Source organism: Numida meleagris, chromosome 1 (assembly GCF_002078875.1).
Source record: "Numida meleagris isolate 19003 breed g44 Domestic line chromosome 1, NumMel1.0, whole genome shotgun sequence".
Lineage (NCBI taxonomy): Eukaryota > Metazoa > Chordata > Aves > Galliformes > Numididae > Numida > Numida meleagris.
In genome coordinates this window covers 51973804-51987847 of record NC_034409.1, presented here as the reverse complement: position 1 = coordinate 51987847, position 14044 = coordinate 51973804, and the positions used below count along the sequence as shown (strand labels likewise).

The following is a 14044-nucleotide window of genomic DNA, read 5'->3' as shown; positions in this document are numbered from 1 at the left end:
GCTACCCTACAACAGCAGTGCTCTCTTCCACCCCTACAGGGCTGGGCAGATGTGCCTCAGGAGAAAAACACCCTCATGCATCACCCAACCCTTCCCATTAACACACAAGTCTGCAGCCAGCCTCCCATTTCCATTATGAATGGTATTTAATTCTCCTTTACACACGGGTTGCCGATAAAAGGGCCCATTAATGATTTACTAGCAATAAAGTGTACAGCTCCCATAAAACGAGGGTTGGTTGCAAACTTAGTGTCAGTCTGACTGCAGCAGGGTGTTTGCAGACAAACTGTGTTTCCTCCTCCGTGGGGCAGGAGGTGAGGTAGAGAAGGGAAAATAGAAGTGATGAGAGAAGGGTTTTAATGCACTAAACGTGTGCATGCATGAGATATGCTCCTGTTCAACCTCATCTCACATGTTTTCCTAGTGTTCCCGATCTCACCATGTACCAGAGTCAAAGGCTTAAGGTGAAGGGGAACCGTCCATGAGATGTCCAGCAAGAAGGTGGAAGACTTCTCTCCAATCACATATGGAAAGCTCAGGCTGGTGGGTCAGCATGTGTTACATCCCCAACTCTTCATGACCTCAAGTGGACCTTAAACACTGCCTGGTCCCATTGCTGCCAGCATCCCCTTGGAGAGAGAGGACGTGCTACCTGAAGGACAGCTCCTGCGGAAGGCTCTGTACCTCCTGGCTCAGTCATCACCATCCTCAACCCACAGCGGGCGGTTTTGCTCCTGGAAGATGCAGCCCCGCACCACCTTGGGCAGCTCCTCAGCATGGCTCCAGGCATGGGGTTCCACACGGGCCCAGGAGCAGGGCAGGGCATGGAGAGCCCGCTCAGCACCACGGCACGCCTTCAGCACCTCTGTATCCCGCTGGCCTGGCTGCCCCAGCAAGCTCCTGGGGAACACAGAGGCAAGCATCACCTTCACATAGACAGCTGGAGTTGCAAAACACCAGCATTGCCCCAAGCAAGAACCTCCTCATGTGCACACAAAGTGATTTTTTTGCCCTTTTTTCCCCCCGCAACAACCAACACCAACATATATGCATCTATTGCCACCACCCCCTCTCCTTCGGAACTCAGGTAAGAGGGGCCTACAAGAAAGAGCTGGACAGATTCTTTAGCGAGGTTTGTTGTGACGGGACAAGGGGAAATGGTTTCAAACTAAAATAAGGGACATTCAGATTGGATATAATAAAAGGTTTTTATGATAAGGGTAGTGAAGTGCTGGAACAGGTTGCCCAGAGATGTGGATGCCTCATCCCTGGAGACAGCCAAGGTCAGGCTGGAGGGGCTCTGAGCACCCTGATGGTGCTGTAGGTGTTCCCGTTCATTGCAGGGGAGTTGGACTAGTAGACCTTTAAGGGTCCCTTCCAATTCAAACAGTGCTATGATTCCATGATTCCCCACCCTCCTGTGATGCTCTCCATCCATTCAGCATGGTCTTATCTTACCTGAGTCCCCTGACATTCTTCTCAGTGACCTCAACGTGGATAACAATGGGGTATATCTCACGTTTAATTAGATCCCTCACACTCTGAACTCCCAGCTCCAGCAGGCAGTGTTTATTCTGGAAGGAAATTGAATAGATTTACTGATTTAAGTGGAGAAGAAATAGCTCCAGTCCCTGACAGATGCATTAAATCAAACCCCATACTGTGAAATATCATTGCTTTTCCAATAGTAATTCCATTAAATGTAGGATTTACAGACAAGGCCAAGATGGAAAGAGAGAATTACAGAGCAGGGTCACCCACTCCATCACAGCCAGCCCAGCCCAAGAGCCCACCAGATGTCTCACTCAACCTCAGCCCATCTTCATATCCCTGTCCTTGTCACTGTCACCAACAGCCCCACATTTCTCCATTTGCCCTCAAGAGAGCTGTTGCTGCTTTCTTTAAAATGAGGAACTTGAAAGCAGGGAGGTTGCTTCTGCATATGACATTTCCCACTCTCTCCCCTGCCAGTTCCCAGTTCCCATTTCTCTCACCAGGGCTTAAATGAGACTCAGGGAAAAGCCCACAGTCATTGCTTGCCAGACCCACAGCACCACCACCCTCCAAATCACACAGCCCTCAAGTAGACAACTGCCTTCCCTTGTCCCATACTTTCTTCCCTCCTGAACAGGGTGCCCCATCCCAGCCCTCTCTCCACAAACCATTCAGCACCTTCTCCATTGCCTCCCGGATCATGCAGACTTGACTGCTCTCCTTTCGCTCCTGGGGGGCACTTCTAGATATAGGGGGCTCCTGCACATGGGCAACACTGGGATTCCCTCCTGTCAGCTTCTCTGCAAGGGAAGAGGAAAAGGAGAGATGAAGAGGGAGGCAACTTCCCCATCTCCCTCTTGTACTTTCTACCTCAGCTCCTGCATGCTTGCTGTGGTGCTGATGCTCATTAAGTTCAGTGTTTATGGATTCTGGCAAGCGAGTCTAATTATACAGTATTACATGTTGGCATGGATCTCCTGCTGCTTTCTGCTTACAGAACAAGCAAGATACCACAGCAGAAGACCTTGCAGGGCAAGAGCAGCTCTGGTGTTGTGGTACAGCAGCAGCCAGAGCCTGTCCCACACCTGATCCCCTCTTCTACACTGCTCCAGCCCCTCCTTGATGGAATATAGTAGAAAATGAATGAGTTTATTTTGCCATGTAAGGTTGCAAGGCTGGTGAGCTGCATGGGCTCACAGGTGACTGAGGAAGCAGGGAGAGCACACATCTTGGTGCAGGAGATTGAGAGAAAGATGGGGAGCAAGCTGAACCTCCTGTTGGTGGCAACTCAAACCTCCTCCTCCTGCTCAGAGGTGAAAAGATGCCACCCCAGCCAATTCCATGCAGCAGAGCAGCAGAACGGTGATGCTGAGACAGAGAACTGGAGGCAGAGCTGGTGGGACAGTGAGGTCTGGTGTGGTCAGTGCACTCCAGGTACCCCCAGTAATTCCAACAGAAGACAAAGCAACTCACGCAGAGACCACAAACGGGAGTAGGAAACCCAGAATCCTAGTATGGCTGAAGCAGGCACCCCAGCTGCAGTAAATGGCTTTGAAGCACGTCCCCATGCAATGTGAGGGGGACCCTGCAGAGGGCTCAGTAGGACAGGATATACGGTCAAGTCACAGCTAAGAATCCCAGCGGCCACATTTTGCAGAGCTGTCCTTTTTCAGCAGAATAATTTTTCACCAACCCCTAAAAGCATACCAACTCATTTTTCTGTCCTGCAGCTGGCAAAGTGTGAACTCTAAACACGGGAGAGAGATGGGAAAAGGAGGATCAAGGAGGGAGGAAGTAGGATTTGTCCTCTGTGAAAATACTGTATGGGAGAAAAGCCCTTTCCCTACAGCCCCTACAGTGGTGTGACAGTCTCACATTGCTGGTGGAAGGAAGGATAATGTCATTTCCAGGGAGGAAAGGCAGGAGAGAAGTCAGCCTACAGATCCCGTCTCAGGCAAGGGCTTCACCCCTGGAAAGGATCACCAGAGCAGCAAGGCAATGCCACCACCACCCACTCAAGGAAACAAGAGGATCTCCATGCCTCAGGAGACCAGAATGGAGGGCTGGCCTCCCTGAAGGTCAAAGGGATAGGATCCAGTTAAGAACAGGAGGGCATGCCTTGCATTCAGCCCAAAAAATGGCTCAATGGGTATCACCTGGGAAGGCTGAAAAACCCCCACAATTAGCTGCTGAAGATACACTTCGTGTCCTCTCCGAGAATCCCATCAGTACAAATCTCCTACTTCAGGACTTATTCCTTGAATGGGACTCTCCAAGGCCTCCACAGAAATGACTTCCTTGAGCAGCATCTTCGCTTCCTACCACATGGCCAGGAAGTGATAGGAGGTAACAAACTGAAAACAACCTCTTTTACTTAGAAGCAGGTGACTTGCATACTGTACGTCACTTAGCCGTGGGCTCCTAAAACAACTTTGGACGTGTCTGCCACTCTTTGTTGCCTACCTGCTGGACACACGTGGAAATCCAGGCGAGAGGTGGGCAAGTCCAACAGGTTCCTGATGAGCCGCAGTGCAATGCAGCTAGGTGACAGCACCACAGGACGGGGTGTCTTGACCACCACAGGGTGCACCAGGCTGTAAGGCTTCAGGCTCCTGTCTGGGTCTGAAAGACAGGAAGAAAGAAGGGAAAGCCAAAGGTGAAAACTTGAGAGAGCAGGCTGCCACCATCCCACAGACCATTCAGTTCTCCCTGCACTATCCTCTTATCCTCACTGATGGAGGCACCTACCAACTATTCCACATCCCAGGAGAGACCATGCCCTGTTACATCACTGCCTTGGCTGTGGCAACCCCCTTTTCATTTCCTGGGCTTCACTGGAGTTGCACACTGGTAGTGGTCTAGTGACCATATTGATCTCACCTCTCTCCATAAAACCTTAGATGACCCCAAGAGCTACAGAAGCATTGGAAAGCCCTAGAAAGCCTAGGAGCCTAGGAGTTTTAAAATGTGCATTGACTTCCCAAAATCTCATTAGAAGGGCAATAAGAGGGACCCTGGCCAGGGAGACTGGAGCATCCCATTTGCTGATGTCCTTTCACAAGGGACGGGTGGATGCCCAGAGGTGATGAGGCAGCACAGCTAGCAGCTCACCGGAGCAGGGGTCCAGCCACAGCTGCTGACAGGGCTGTTCTGGGCTCTTCTGCTGTTTGGATTTCACCAGGCGCAGCTGGTCCAAGGCCCGTTTCTTTAGCTGAGGAGGAAGGGAGGGCAATAAGGTTGAGAGCACTGACCATTACAAAAGTGCGTTACAAAAGCTCTCCTTGCTGGCTTCTCTGGCTTACATTATTTCTGTGGCCCCTCTGCTGCCCAGGTATGTGGACCTTCTCCTGGATCTTCAGAAGCTGGTGGGCCCTGAAAAGACAATGGTGTTCAACTCGAGCAGTTCTAGAGACCTCAGGGACCATAGTTGGCTGGGACACGCTTTCCCAAACCCCACAGGCATATCAACACCTTCACTCAACCTCCCCGTCTGTCAAGGGCACCCAAACACTACAGCACTGATCCCCAGCCCAAGGCTTAAGGCTTGGAAATCCCACACTATCAAGAGGCCAACCCACGTGCTTCTGAACTCCTTGGGAATGCTCACCACAAAGAAATGGGGCAAGCACCCAAGGCACATCTCTGCTTTCCTCCTTCCTCTGTTACCTGCTGTAGTTGGGCACTGTCCCCTTGTCCAAGTCCCGCATGGTCAAGGGATCGACGCGAGAACAGTACCACTCCAGCCGCCCCTTGTACATGGTGTCCGTGACGTGGAGGATCTCCCGACATTTGACACATAGTGCGTAAGGGTCTGATGGCTCCAGGAGGGACAGGTTGGTACGGATGTAGAATGAGTCTCCAGAAAACTTTTTCCCTTTTTCCAGGGCTTCCCGCAGAGGCTGGTACCCTGGAGCAAGGGATAGAGGTCACCACAGGTGGGGTCACAGCAGACAACCATCACCAACAAGATAGCCAAGTCTCCAGCACAGCTCTGATGTTACGGATCGGGGTGGGGATGCAGAGGCAAACAGACAGAAGGTCTGTACCTCTGTCCTATAACTCAGAGGATGCACATGTCACACCAGAGAGGCAAGTAACCAGAGCTATGGCCAAGCCCAGTATCACACCTGGTGGCCTAGGACCAAAGACAAGAAGAGAGAGCATAGCGGAGACTTACCTCCAGGGCTGGGTGAAAGGTCTGCGAAGGGAAGCAAAGAGCTCAGGCTGAAAGGAAATCCAGCTGCCAGGGCCTTACCTTGCAGGTCCAGCTGGAAGACAAGGCTGGAGGGCTCATCCCAATGCAGCAAGCTCAGGTACGCAACTTCACGTGTGCAGTTCTCCAGGGAAAGCACCTCTTCCTTCAGTGACGGGACCCTCAGCTAGTGCAGAATGGATGCGGTTAGATCTAGGGTATGGAAGTGCAGGCTCCCCCTCAGCTCCTTACCCATCAGGGTTAACCAAAAGATGGTATAGGCCGAGGGCAATCTCGGCCTGAGGACAAGCATCCTCATCTGCCTCTGATTCTCTCCTCTGCCTCTGAAATTGCTGCTGTCAGCCACCCCCCAGTTTGAATGCTGCGCTGCTATGAAAGCAAACACATGTGCACAAACACGTGTGGGAGCAGAGGCAGGGAAGCTGGGCTATTTTCAGCTACAGGTGGGATATCAAATCAAGCAACGTGGCTGTACTTAAAGTGGTGTCATTCTTGCCAAAACAAATGCCCTTCCCTCCCTCCAGGAGCTCTCTTCAGAGCAGTTATTCTCTAAGAGGGTCATGAAAGCCTGCAAGATCTCTCTCCAGAATTGATTGTTTTGCAACAGGCATGTGCAGGATGCAAACTGCTCTACAATACTACAAGGTGACTGGCAGCTCCAGGGACACACAGCCATATCACTGCCTTAATCCACGTGGCTCCTTTTTGGTTTTCCCTTCTCACAGCTGAAGGAAGCATTTCAGCAAGTCTCAGCATCATCACGTATGTATGTTTGGGTGCAGAGGCCTCTGCACTTGTTCATGCTGCTTAAAGCTCTAGGCAAAGAGCAGAACTGAGAAACAAGAGAGATGGAGAAGGGCTTCAAGCTAGCCAGAAGCCAGTTTGCACTGGGGCTCACTCCATGCTCCTTGCATTCCAGATTTACTGCACATCTCCAGCATGATCCCATTTCCAGACCCACCTCAATGAGCCGGCACCCTTCCCTGAGTCCTGTGCTCTCAACCTGTGAGCCTGGCTTGACACTCTGGACATAAATCCCCGTCCTGTTCCCTCCAAGGATGGAGATGTCTGCTCCCAGCCTCTTCTCATGGGGCGACAGGCTGGTAGGGTGACCCATGTTCGTGAGCTGCACCACCAGAGACCTGGCAAGGAGAAACACCAGCAACTGAAGCTTGCTGCCTTTTTTAGGGACTAGATTTCCAAGCCTCATGGTCCACCACCAGGGCAGATGCACAGAGCTTGTGAATCCCTGCACCCCTCTCTACCCCACCAGATCCAACATGTTTCTTTTATCTCTTGCTATCAGGGAAGGACTTGCAGGACAAACAGCCTCCCAGGCATGGTTCCTCAGCACCATGATACATCTCCCCAAGCAGCAGGTCATGGTCACCTCCTGGAGATCTCCTGGTGGCTGGTTAGCGTGGACAAGCAGGTCTCTGACTTCACCCTGGTGTAGGTGCTGCTGGAAGAGGAGGAGAAGGCCCCAAGTGGGACGCTAACAAAACTGTTGCCTAGGAAAGAGAGCAAGAGGGAGAGAGAGGGCACATCACCTCTTGGAATGCCGTTTGATCCCTAACCCCACCACTTCTCCCTCACTAAACCCTTTGGGGAAGGCCCCCACCCTGGTACCTGTTGTATCTTCCATGCTGCTAAAGGAGCCACAGGACAAGCTGTAGAGGAAACACAACGGTAAGGTGAGAGGTTGCAGCTATTCCAAGGCCTGTTTGCATCCCATTCTCAACCCTGTCCCCGCAGCTTTCCACCGACTCTGACACAGAAGTTCTTACCCTCAGCTCCCACTCCAGGTCCCCCAGAGTCAACTTGCTCACTCTCACCCCCACAAGCCCCAGATGAGACCCCAACTCAAGCAGTCACCTTTTGTAGGGCATGCACTTATCTTCCCGCTGCCGCCGGAGGATGGAGCCAATGCAAGGAGGGAAGGGGAAGGTAGAGAGGCGGTTGATGTCCTTCTCACTGTCAGGAGTCCCCTCCTTGGCAGAGTAAGAGAGAGATGCCTGCTTACACCAGAATCTCTCCTTCCCTTTGGGCTAAGTTGCTCCTGGGGTACCTCTCTTGAGAGATCACCCTCCTAACACCCAGGGGCATCTTGCTTTCCCAAGGAGACAGCAGGGATGGAGACACATGCCACTGTGTCCCCATCTTTTTGCAATGTACACCCCCCAGGGTGTGATTACAGAGCTTTCTGGGGAGCATAACAACCTTACATGGGGACGTTGATTTCTAGGTTGCCAGACGTGGCACTGAGGGACATGGTTAGTGGTTATGGTGGTGATGGGTTGATGGTTGGACTAAATGATCTTAGTGGACTTTTCCAGCCTTAATGATTCTATGGTTCTATGGTTCTATGGTTCTAAGAGTTTTGCTTGCCCCACTCTCCCATCCAGTTGAGTGTGGCACCCTGCCCCACATCAAGCCTTCCACCAAGCCACCACCCCTGGTGTGTCCCCACTGCCCTCAGCTCAGTGCCAGATCCTCATGGTGCAGCACTTACCATGCTCTGAATGGCAGAGTCCCCTGGGAAGGTGATGCCAGAAACACCCAGTGGGTCTGCGAGTCCGCTTGTAAGGTCGGAAGGCTTGTCCACAAGGCTCCATGTGCTGCTGAGGTTGGAGCAGAGGGAGTAGGAAGAGCTGCACATCTGGGAGAGAAGCAACCCATCATTCCATTGCATCTCCCCTGAGATTAACGCTGACCTTGGCTTGCTTTTCTCTCCAGCCCTGCTCACCTTGCCCAGGCTGCGGTTGCCCCGGCACCGCTGCAGCTGTGCCTCCAACGTGCTGTTCAGCCCTTCCACCCTGCTCAGCTTGCTCAGGAGCTCATCCCTCTCCTCCTCCAGGGCCCGCACACGCTTGCGGTACTGATCCTTCTCAATCAGGCTCTGAGAGTATTGCAGCTGCACCCCATCTCGGCTCTGGATAGCCTGCAAGGAGTCAGGCTGAGGGTGAGGACTGCACTACAAAACCCATTTCCCACTGATAGAGAAGACTCACTGAGGAAGAAGAGGTGCACAGAGCAAAGCCAAAAGCCCTGATCCTGTTGGCAGGCAGAGAGCACTTCACCTGGTCCCGCTCCTTCTCGATCTCCTCCAACTGCAGCAGCACTGTGTTCATGCGGTGCTTGTAGAGATCACAGTCCTTTTGCAGCGTTCGGTATTTCAGCTGCAGGTCTTCCACCTCCTGTAGGTACTGGCAACAGTGAGCAGAGAGCATGAGCCACTGTCAGAAGTGACTGCTGTGGCTGCATGCAAGGAATAGGGTGGTGATGGATGCTTTACCTTATCCCTCAGCTCCTCAGCCCACTGCAGCTCACTCTGCAGGGAGCTGAGTTTCTGGCAGAGGTCCTGTCGGTCATCTTGGGCTTCCTTCCAGTCATGCTCCAGGATGTCCAGCAGGATCTGCTCAGAGCCCGGCACTGGGACCTCACCTGGAGTCTAAGAAGTGAGGAGGTGCCTTCACCACACTGCCAGCATCTCCAGACCAGACCACCCCAGCAGATGAGCAATGGGCAGACTTGAACAACTGCCATCATCCTCACTGGAGCTTGGACACCTTCAAAACCCACTTGGATGTGGCCCTGGGCACCCCACTCTGAGTGTCCCTGCTTGGACCAGATGGTTGCAAAGTCCCCTGCCAACCCAAACCATTCTGCCCCACGGGGTACCTGCAGCATGCCCTGCAGCTCCTGCAGCGACGCCGTCAGCCGCTGATTCTCAGCCCACAGTTCAGACACGGCATCAGGGTGGCCTCGCTCCTCTGCCTCCCGCTGGGGCACGACAGATGATTGCTTCCTCAGCATGCTGCACTCCTCCTCCAAGCTGGTGACTTTGCACTTCAGCTGGTCCACCTGTGAGCCAGGGAGAACACATAGACTGAGAAACGTACCCTGGAACTTCTGCCATAGCGGGAGAATGGAAGCTGGGCAGAAAAAGGACCTGGAGGTGAGGAAACAAGCTGGGCAACCACATGAGAGAGAATCCTTCAGCTAGGGCAAGGTTAGCATGCTGTACACTAAAGCTTTTCCCTGCAGCAGAGGAGGAGGGTGCACATGCATCAAATTTTTGCATAAGCACTTTCGATCTCTGGGTCTTCTCTTTGTGCAACAACTTTCTCGCTACCTTGGGGCAGCCACTGTGCAACTGGCCTCAACACTGGGTGGACTAGGACCCCCAGGTGTGCTGCCAAAGACTGTAGTTGGGAGTCTCCTCGAGAGCTTCCCAGCTCCTGAAGCAGCTGAGATACATACTCACAGCAGAGTGCCCTAGTTTCCATGGGGTTTCTCTACCCCATTGTTAGGATCATAGAATCATAGAACCAATAAAATTGGAAAAGACCACTAAGATCACCAAGTCCAACCATCACCCATCTCCACCATGCCCACTGACCATGTCCCTCAGTGCCACATCCACATGGATCTGGAACACTTCCAGGGACAGTGACTGCACCACCTCCCTGGGCACCCTGTTCCAATGCCTCATCCACAAGCAATGCACTTTTCTGCTTAGAGGAGGCCAGCGCAGGCAGGAACAACAGATAAAAGGTAGGGGAGGATTCTGGCAGGAGCAGAATGAGACGGGGAATGAGAACCGCAGGGCTGTGTGAGAAGCCCAAAGCAGCAGGGGAATGCCAGGAGGCACCTCCTGGAGCTGGGTTATTAAGAGGTTCCAGGTATTTTGGTCCTTGCCCAGACAGGAAACGGGTGCATGTTTGCTGGAGTTGAGAGCTTGGCAGCTGGAGTGCAATGTCATGAATTCTTTCAGGTATGCAGCATGAGTCTCCGAAACGTCAGCAGAGAACGAGGAGGCGGTGGGGAGTGTCGGGGAGAGGGATGACTCTTGGCCAAAGTGCTGCTACAGGCAGTAAGTCCAGCTCCCCTGCCGTGAACAGGCACACCTACAGCTAGATCAGGCTGCCCAGAGCCCCTCCAGCCTGACCATCAATGTCTCCAAAGACATGGGCAAGCTGAATGTCCCCCTGGGCCATACCAGCCTGCTGCTATGGGACCCCCCCTGCCCGATGGCAAGCCATCTCCCAGCACCCTACCACCAGTTGCAGGTCACGGCTCCGCAGCACGGCCATGTTCTTTTCCTCGCAGAGCTGTGCATAGCGCATGGCCATCATGTAGTTCTCGTCCTTCAGCCTCAGCAGCTCCACACTGTTGGAGTCCCACTCCTCCCGCAGCCGCTGGCAACGCTCTTGCACCTTCAGGAGCTCCTGCAGCCGCTGCTCCAGCCGGGCTTGCTCTTGCTCCAGGGTCTGGTTCTTCGCCTGGAGCTGGTGCTCCTTCAGAAGATGTTCTTTCCGCTGAGCCCTCATCTTCTTCACCTCCACCAGCAAGAATTGCATTAGCCCCTCAGGGCCTTCTTCATCTGGAGGAGACGAAGAAGAATCAGGTACTGGCTGCTGAAATGGGTAACTCCCAAAAAGCACCCATCGTGGTGTGCCACAGCCTCCTGGAGGTGTGCAGCCTGGGTTAGCGGCACCACGGACCATTACACACATGCATTTGGTCCCCTCGGTCCATTACATGCATGCATTCAGTCCCCACCCTGCCAGATCCGGAGCACACAATTGTCAAGGTTCCTTGCACACGGATAGCGTGAACCAGGGATTTATGCATGCACCCGCCCATGCACACATTTCTGGCCCTTCCCATGCAGCAGTTGAAGGGAAGACGAGCACTGCCCCTACCCAGGATCATGGAGCAGCGCTGGGCCGGTTCCCTCCCTGTCAGTCGCGTGTAGTGCTCTGGGTAGTAAAACTCCAAGGACTCCAGGAAGGCTTCGTAGCCTCGCTTCCCACGGCGCCGAAGAATGTCCATCAGGTAACCTGGAAGAACAGATAAGGGGTTAGGGTGATACAAAAAAGCATCTCCACCAGTTCTACATCCCTCCATGAAGTGGATGGGTTGGAGAAGAGAATGGGGTAGGAGCACTGCCTGCGAGTCTGTGCTTTCTCCCACCTGTCTGGTTGCTTTTGCAAGGGAATCGGCATGAATTCAGCACCTCCTCCTCATCCTGCTCATCTATCACACGGCACTGGCGCAGGTACGGGGTGAGCTTCGCAGGGTTCAGGGAGCGGGTCAGCTGGTGCCGTGCGCTCTCTATCTTCTCCCAGAGGGCATCTTCTTCCTCTTCCTGCTCCGAGAGGCTGCAGGCTTGGAGAGAGGTATTCTCCAGGGCTGGGAGGATAAAAGGTAAGAGAAAATCTGAGGGAAAATGGATAAGAAAAGGACAGAGTACATCAGAGGACAAGTCAGGGTATGATTCTGCAAATGGTTTGATCATCAACCAGGACTCAGATACTTCGGGAGTTATTTTACAAACAACTCTGTCCAGTAGGATCTTAGTGGGCTCAACTACCATCTTAGACATGCAAGAGGCAGTGGGACATCAGGAACTTAGGAGCACATACCATAAGAAGACTGGGGAAGATACCATCTTCTCTAAATAGTGTTCTTAAATCATATAATCATGGAATCACTGAGGCTGGAAAAGACCTCTAAGATCGCCTGGTCCAACTGTCAGCCCATCCCCACCATGCCCACTGACCGTGTCCCTCAGTGCCACATCCACACGGTTCTGGAACACCTCCAGGGACGGTGACTGCACCACCAAACTGGGCAGCCTGTGCCAGTGCAGCACTAGTCTTTCTGAGAAGAATTATTTCTTAATATCCAACCTGAATATCCCCCAGATCACTGCACATCTTCCCCTATTCCCCCATTCCTGAGAACTGGAAACTCAAGAATAAAAGTATCATGCCTGAAATATCTTTCTCATACTGGGGTGAGAGGGGTGGGTTTCTCTGGGGATCCATTTGCCCTGTACATGTCCCCAGCAACAGTGACCAAACTGAAGTTCTCAAGAGCAGTGTCCAAAGGAGCAGCCTGTCTGCAGGTAGTGAAGCCAAAGGGGAGTGTCAAAAGCGTATCTTCCACGCATCTTCCACACATGGGTGTGAAGCACTGCAAATACTCAGCAACAAGGCAAAGCAACAAGGCAGTCATTTTGTCAACCAAAGCAAGAGGGACCTCCTGAAGTCAGTGGGCCAAAGCCCCTTACAGCAGTGTTGAATGTGCTCCATGGATGGAGCAGGTATCTATAGGGAGCTCTCTTCTCACTCAGGTATCAGCCCAACCAGTATGCCCATTAACAGTTGAGAAACAAAGCCCTCTACACCAGCCACCACAAATCCTTTCATAGCTGGCAAGGCACAGCCAGAGGCACAGCTTCCTCCACAGAGGGTGCCATCACCTCCTGCTCCGGTGCTGGCACAGAGGGCAGCTTTCCTACCCCAGCCACACCAACATCCCAGCAGCAGTCATAGAATATCCCAATTTGGAAGGGACTCATAAGGCTCATTGAGTCCAACTCAAGCAGTGCAGAGGTTCATGTTGCATGAAGGCAGAGGGAAGAAAATCTCTCTCTCTCTTTTTTTTTTTTTTTTCCTCTTATGTTGGGAATGGTATTGCACTATTTCAGATGGCCAAGCAGCACAGCAAGGAGGGTGGCTGAGGGAGGTGTGCTGAAGTTAATCCTCCAAGCAGAACTACAGAAGGCTCAGGTTCTGCTGGATGGAGGATAACAGGAGGAGGGGTCTGTCGAACCCACAAAAGATACTCAAGTGTCTGATTCCCAGCGCCAAAGGGCTTAGGAGCGTAACCACTGCGACAGGTCTGGATCATCCTGCTGACAAGGAGGTTGAACAAAGAAAATAATCTGCATTTCTTGCAGGAATAGGCTCAGTCCCACAGGGAGATGAGTATGCAGGAGGATGGAACAGAAGCCATGCTGTTCTGAGCCCTACTCCTCGGGCTCCAAATCAAAGTTTGTGCCTTCAAATCCAAGTTTCACTCCACAATACCCAAGGCTGCTGTGCGAGAAGCTTCTCGGCAGGCAGGGCCGGGCAGAGGGCTCCTCCTGGGATCGGGGTGGGGAGCCCAAGGCAGTCGAAAACCCGTAGAGGGGAAGAGGGGAAGAGGAACAAACCCAGCACCAACCGCCGCCCAGGCAAAATCTCTACTCGGGGGCAAAATCCGCACTCGGAAGCAAAATCCACACTCGGGGCCAAAATCCACACTCAGAGGCAAAATCCACACTCGGGGCCAAAATCCACGCTGAGGGACAAAGGCGGTAAGTGGAGGGGACGCGCTCCGAGGGCTGCGGGGGGATCACCCCTTACCTGCCATCCCGCTCCGATCTCCGCGCCCCGCTCCGCCGCTCCCGCCCCGGCAGGTGTGTCAGCAGCGCTCTCCCCACCCCGCTGCACCTTTCCCCCTCCCTCCTTCCCTTCCTCCCTCCTCCGCACCCCCCGGCAA

The 14044-nt window shown here is 53.1% G+C and overlaps 1 protein-coding gene across 5 annotated transcripts; it reads right to left on the bottom strand.

The window, feature by feature from the left end:
- CARD10 (caspase recruitment domain family member 10) lies at positions 123–14010 on the bottom strand. 5 transcript variants are annotated; one of them, XM_021385600.1, is made up of 21 exons: positions 12489–14010; positions 11687–11905; positions 11416–11553; positions 10768–11093; positions 9389–9571; positions 9003–9158; positions 8719–8913; positions 8454–8648; positions 8220–8366; positions 7583–7698; positions 7337–7377; positions 7098–7218; positions 6669–6849; positions 5750–5873; positions 5161–5401; positions 4797–4866; positions 4606–4705; positions 3958–4116; positions 2173–2294; positions 1459–1574; positions 123–900 (listed from the first exon to the last, which is right to left on the bottom strand). In XM_021385600.1, exons 1-21 carry the CDS (start codon positions 12541–12543, stop codon positions 693–695), a joined length of 3213 nt encoding a protein of 1070 aa, XP_021241275.1. In that variant the 5' UTR covers positions 12544–14010; the 3' UTR covers positions 123–692. The 5 variants fall into 5 exon arrangements, with proteins under 5 accessions (XP_021241275.1, XP_021241293.1, XP_021241285.1 ...); XM_021385618.1 differs by having other exon boundaries at positions 13909–14010; XM_021385610.1 differs by having other exon boundaries at positions 11687–11932; positions 13909–13930.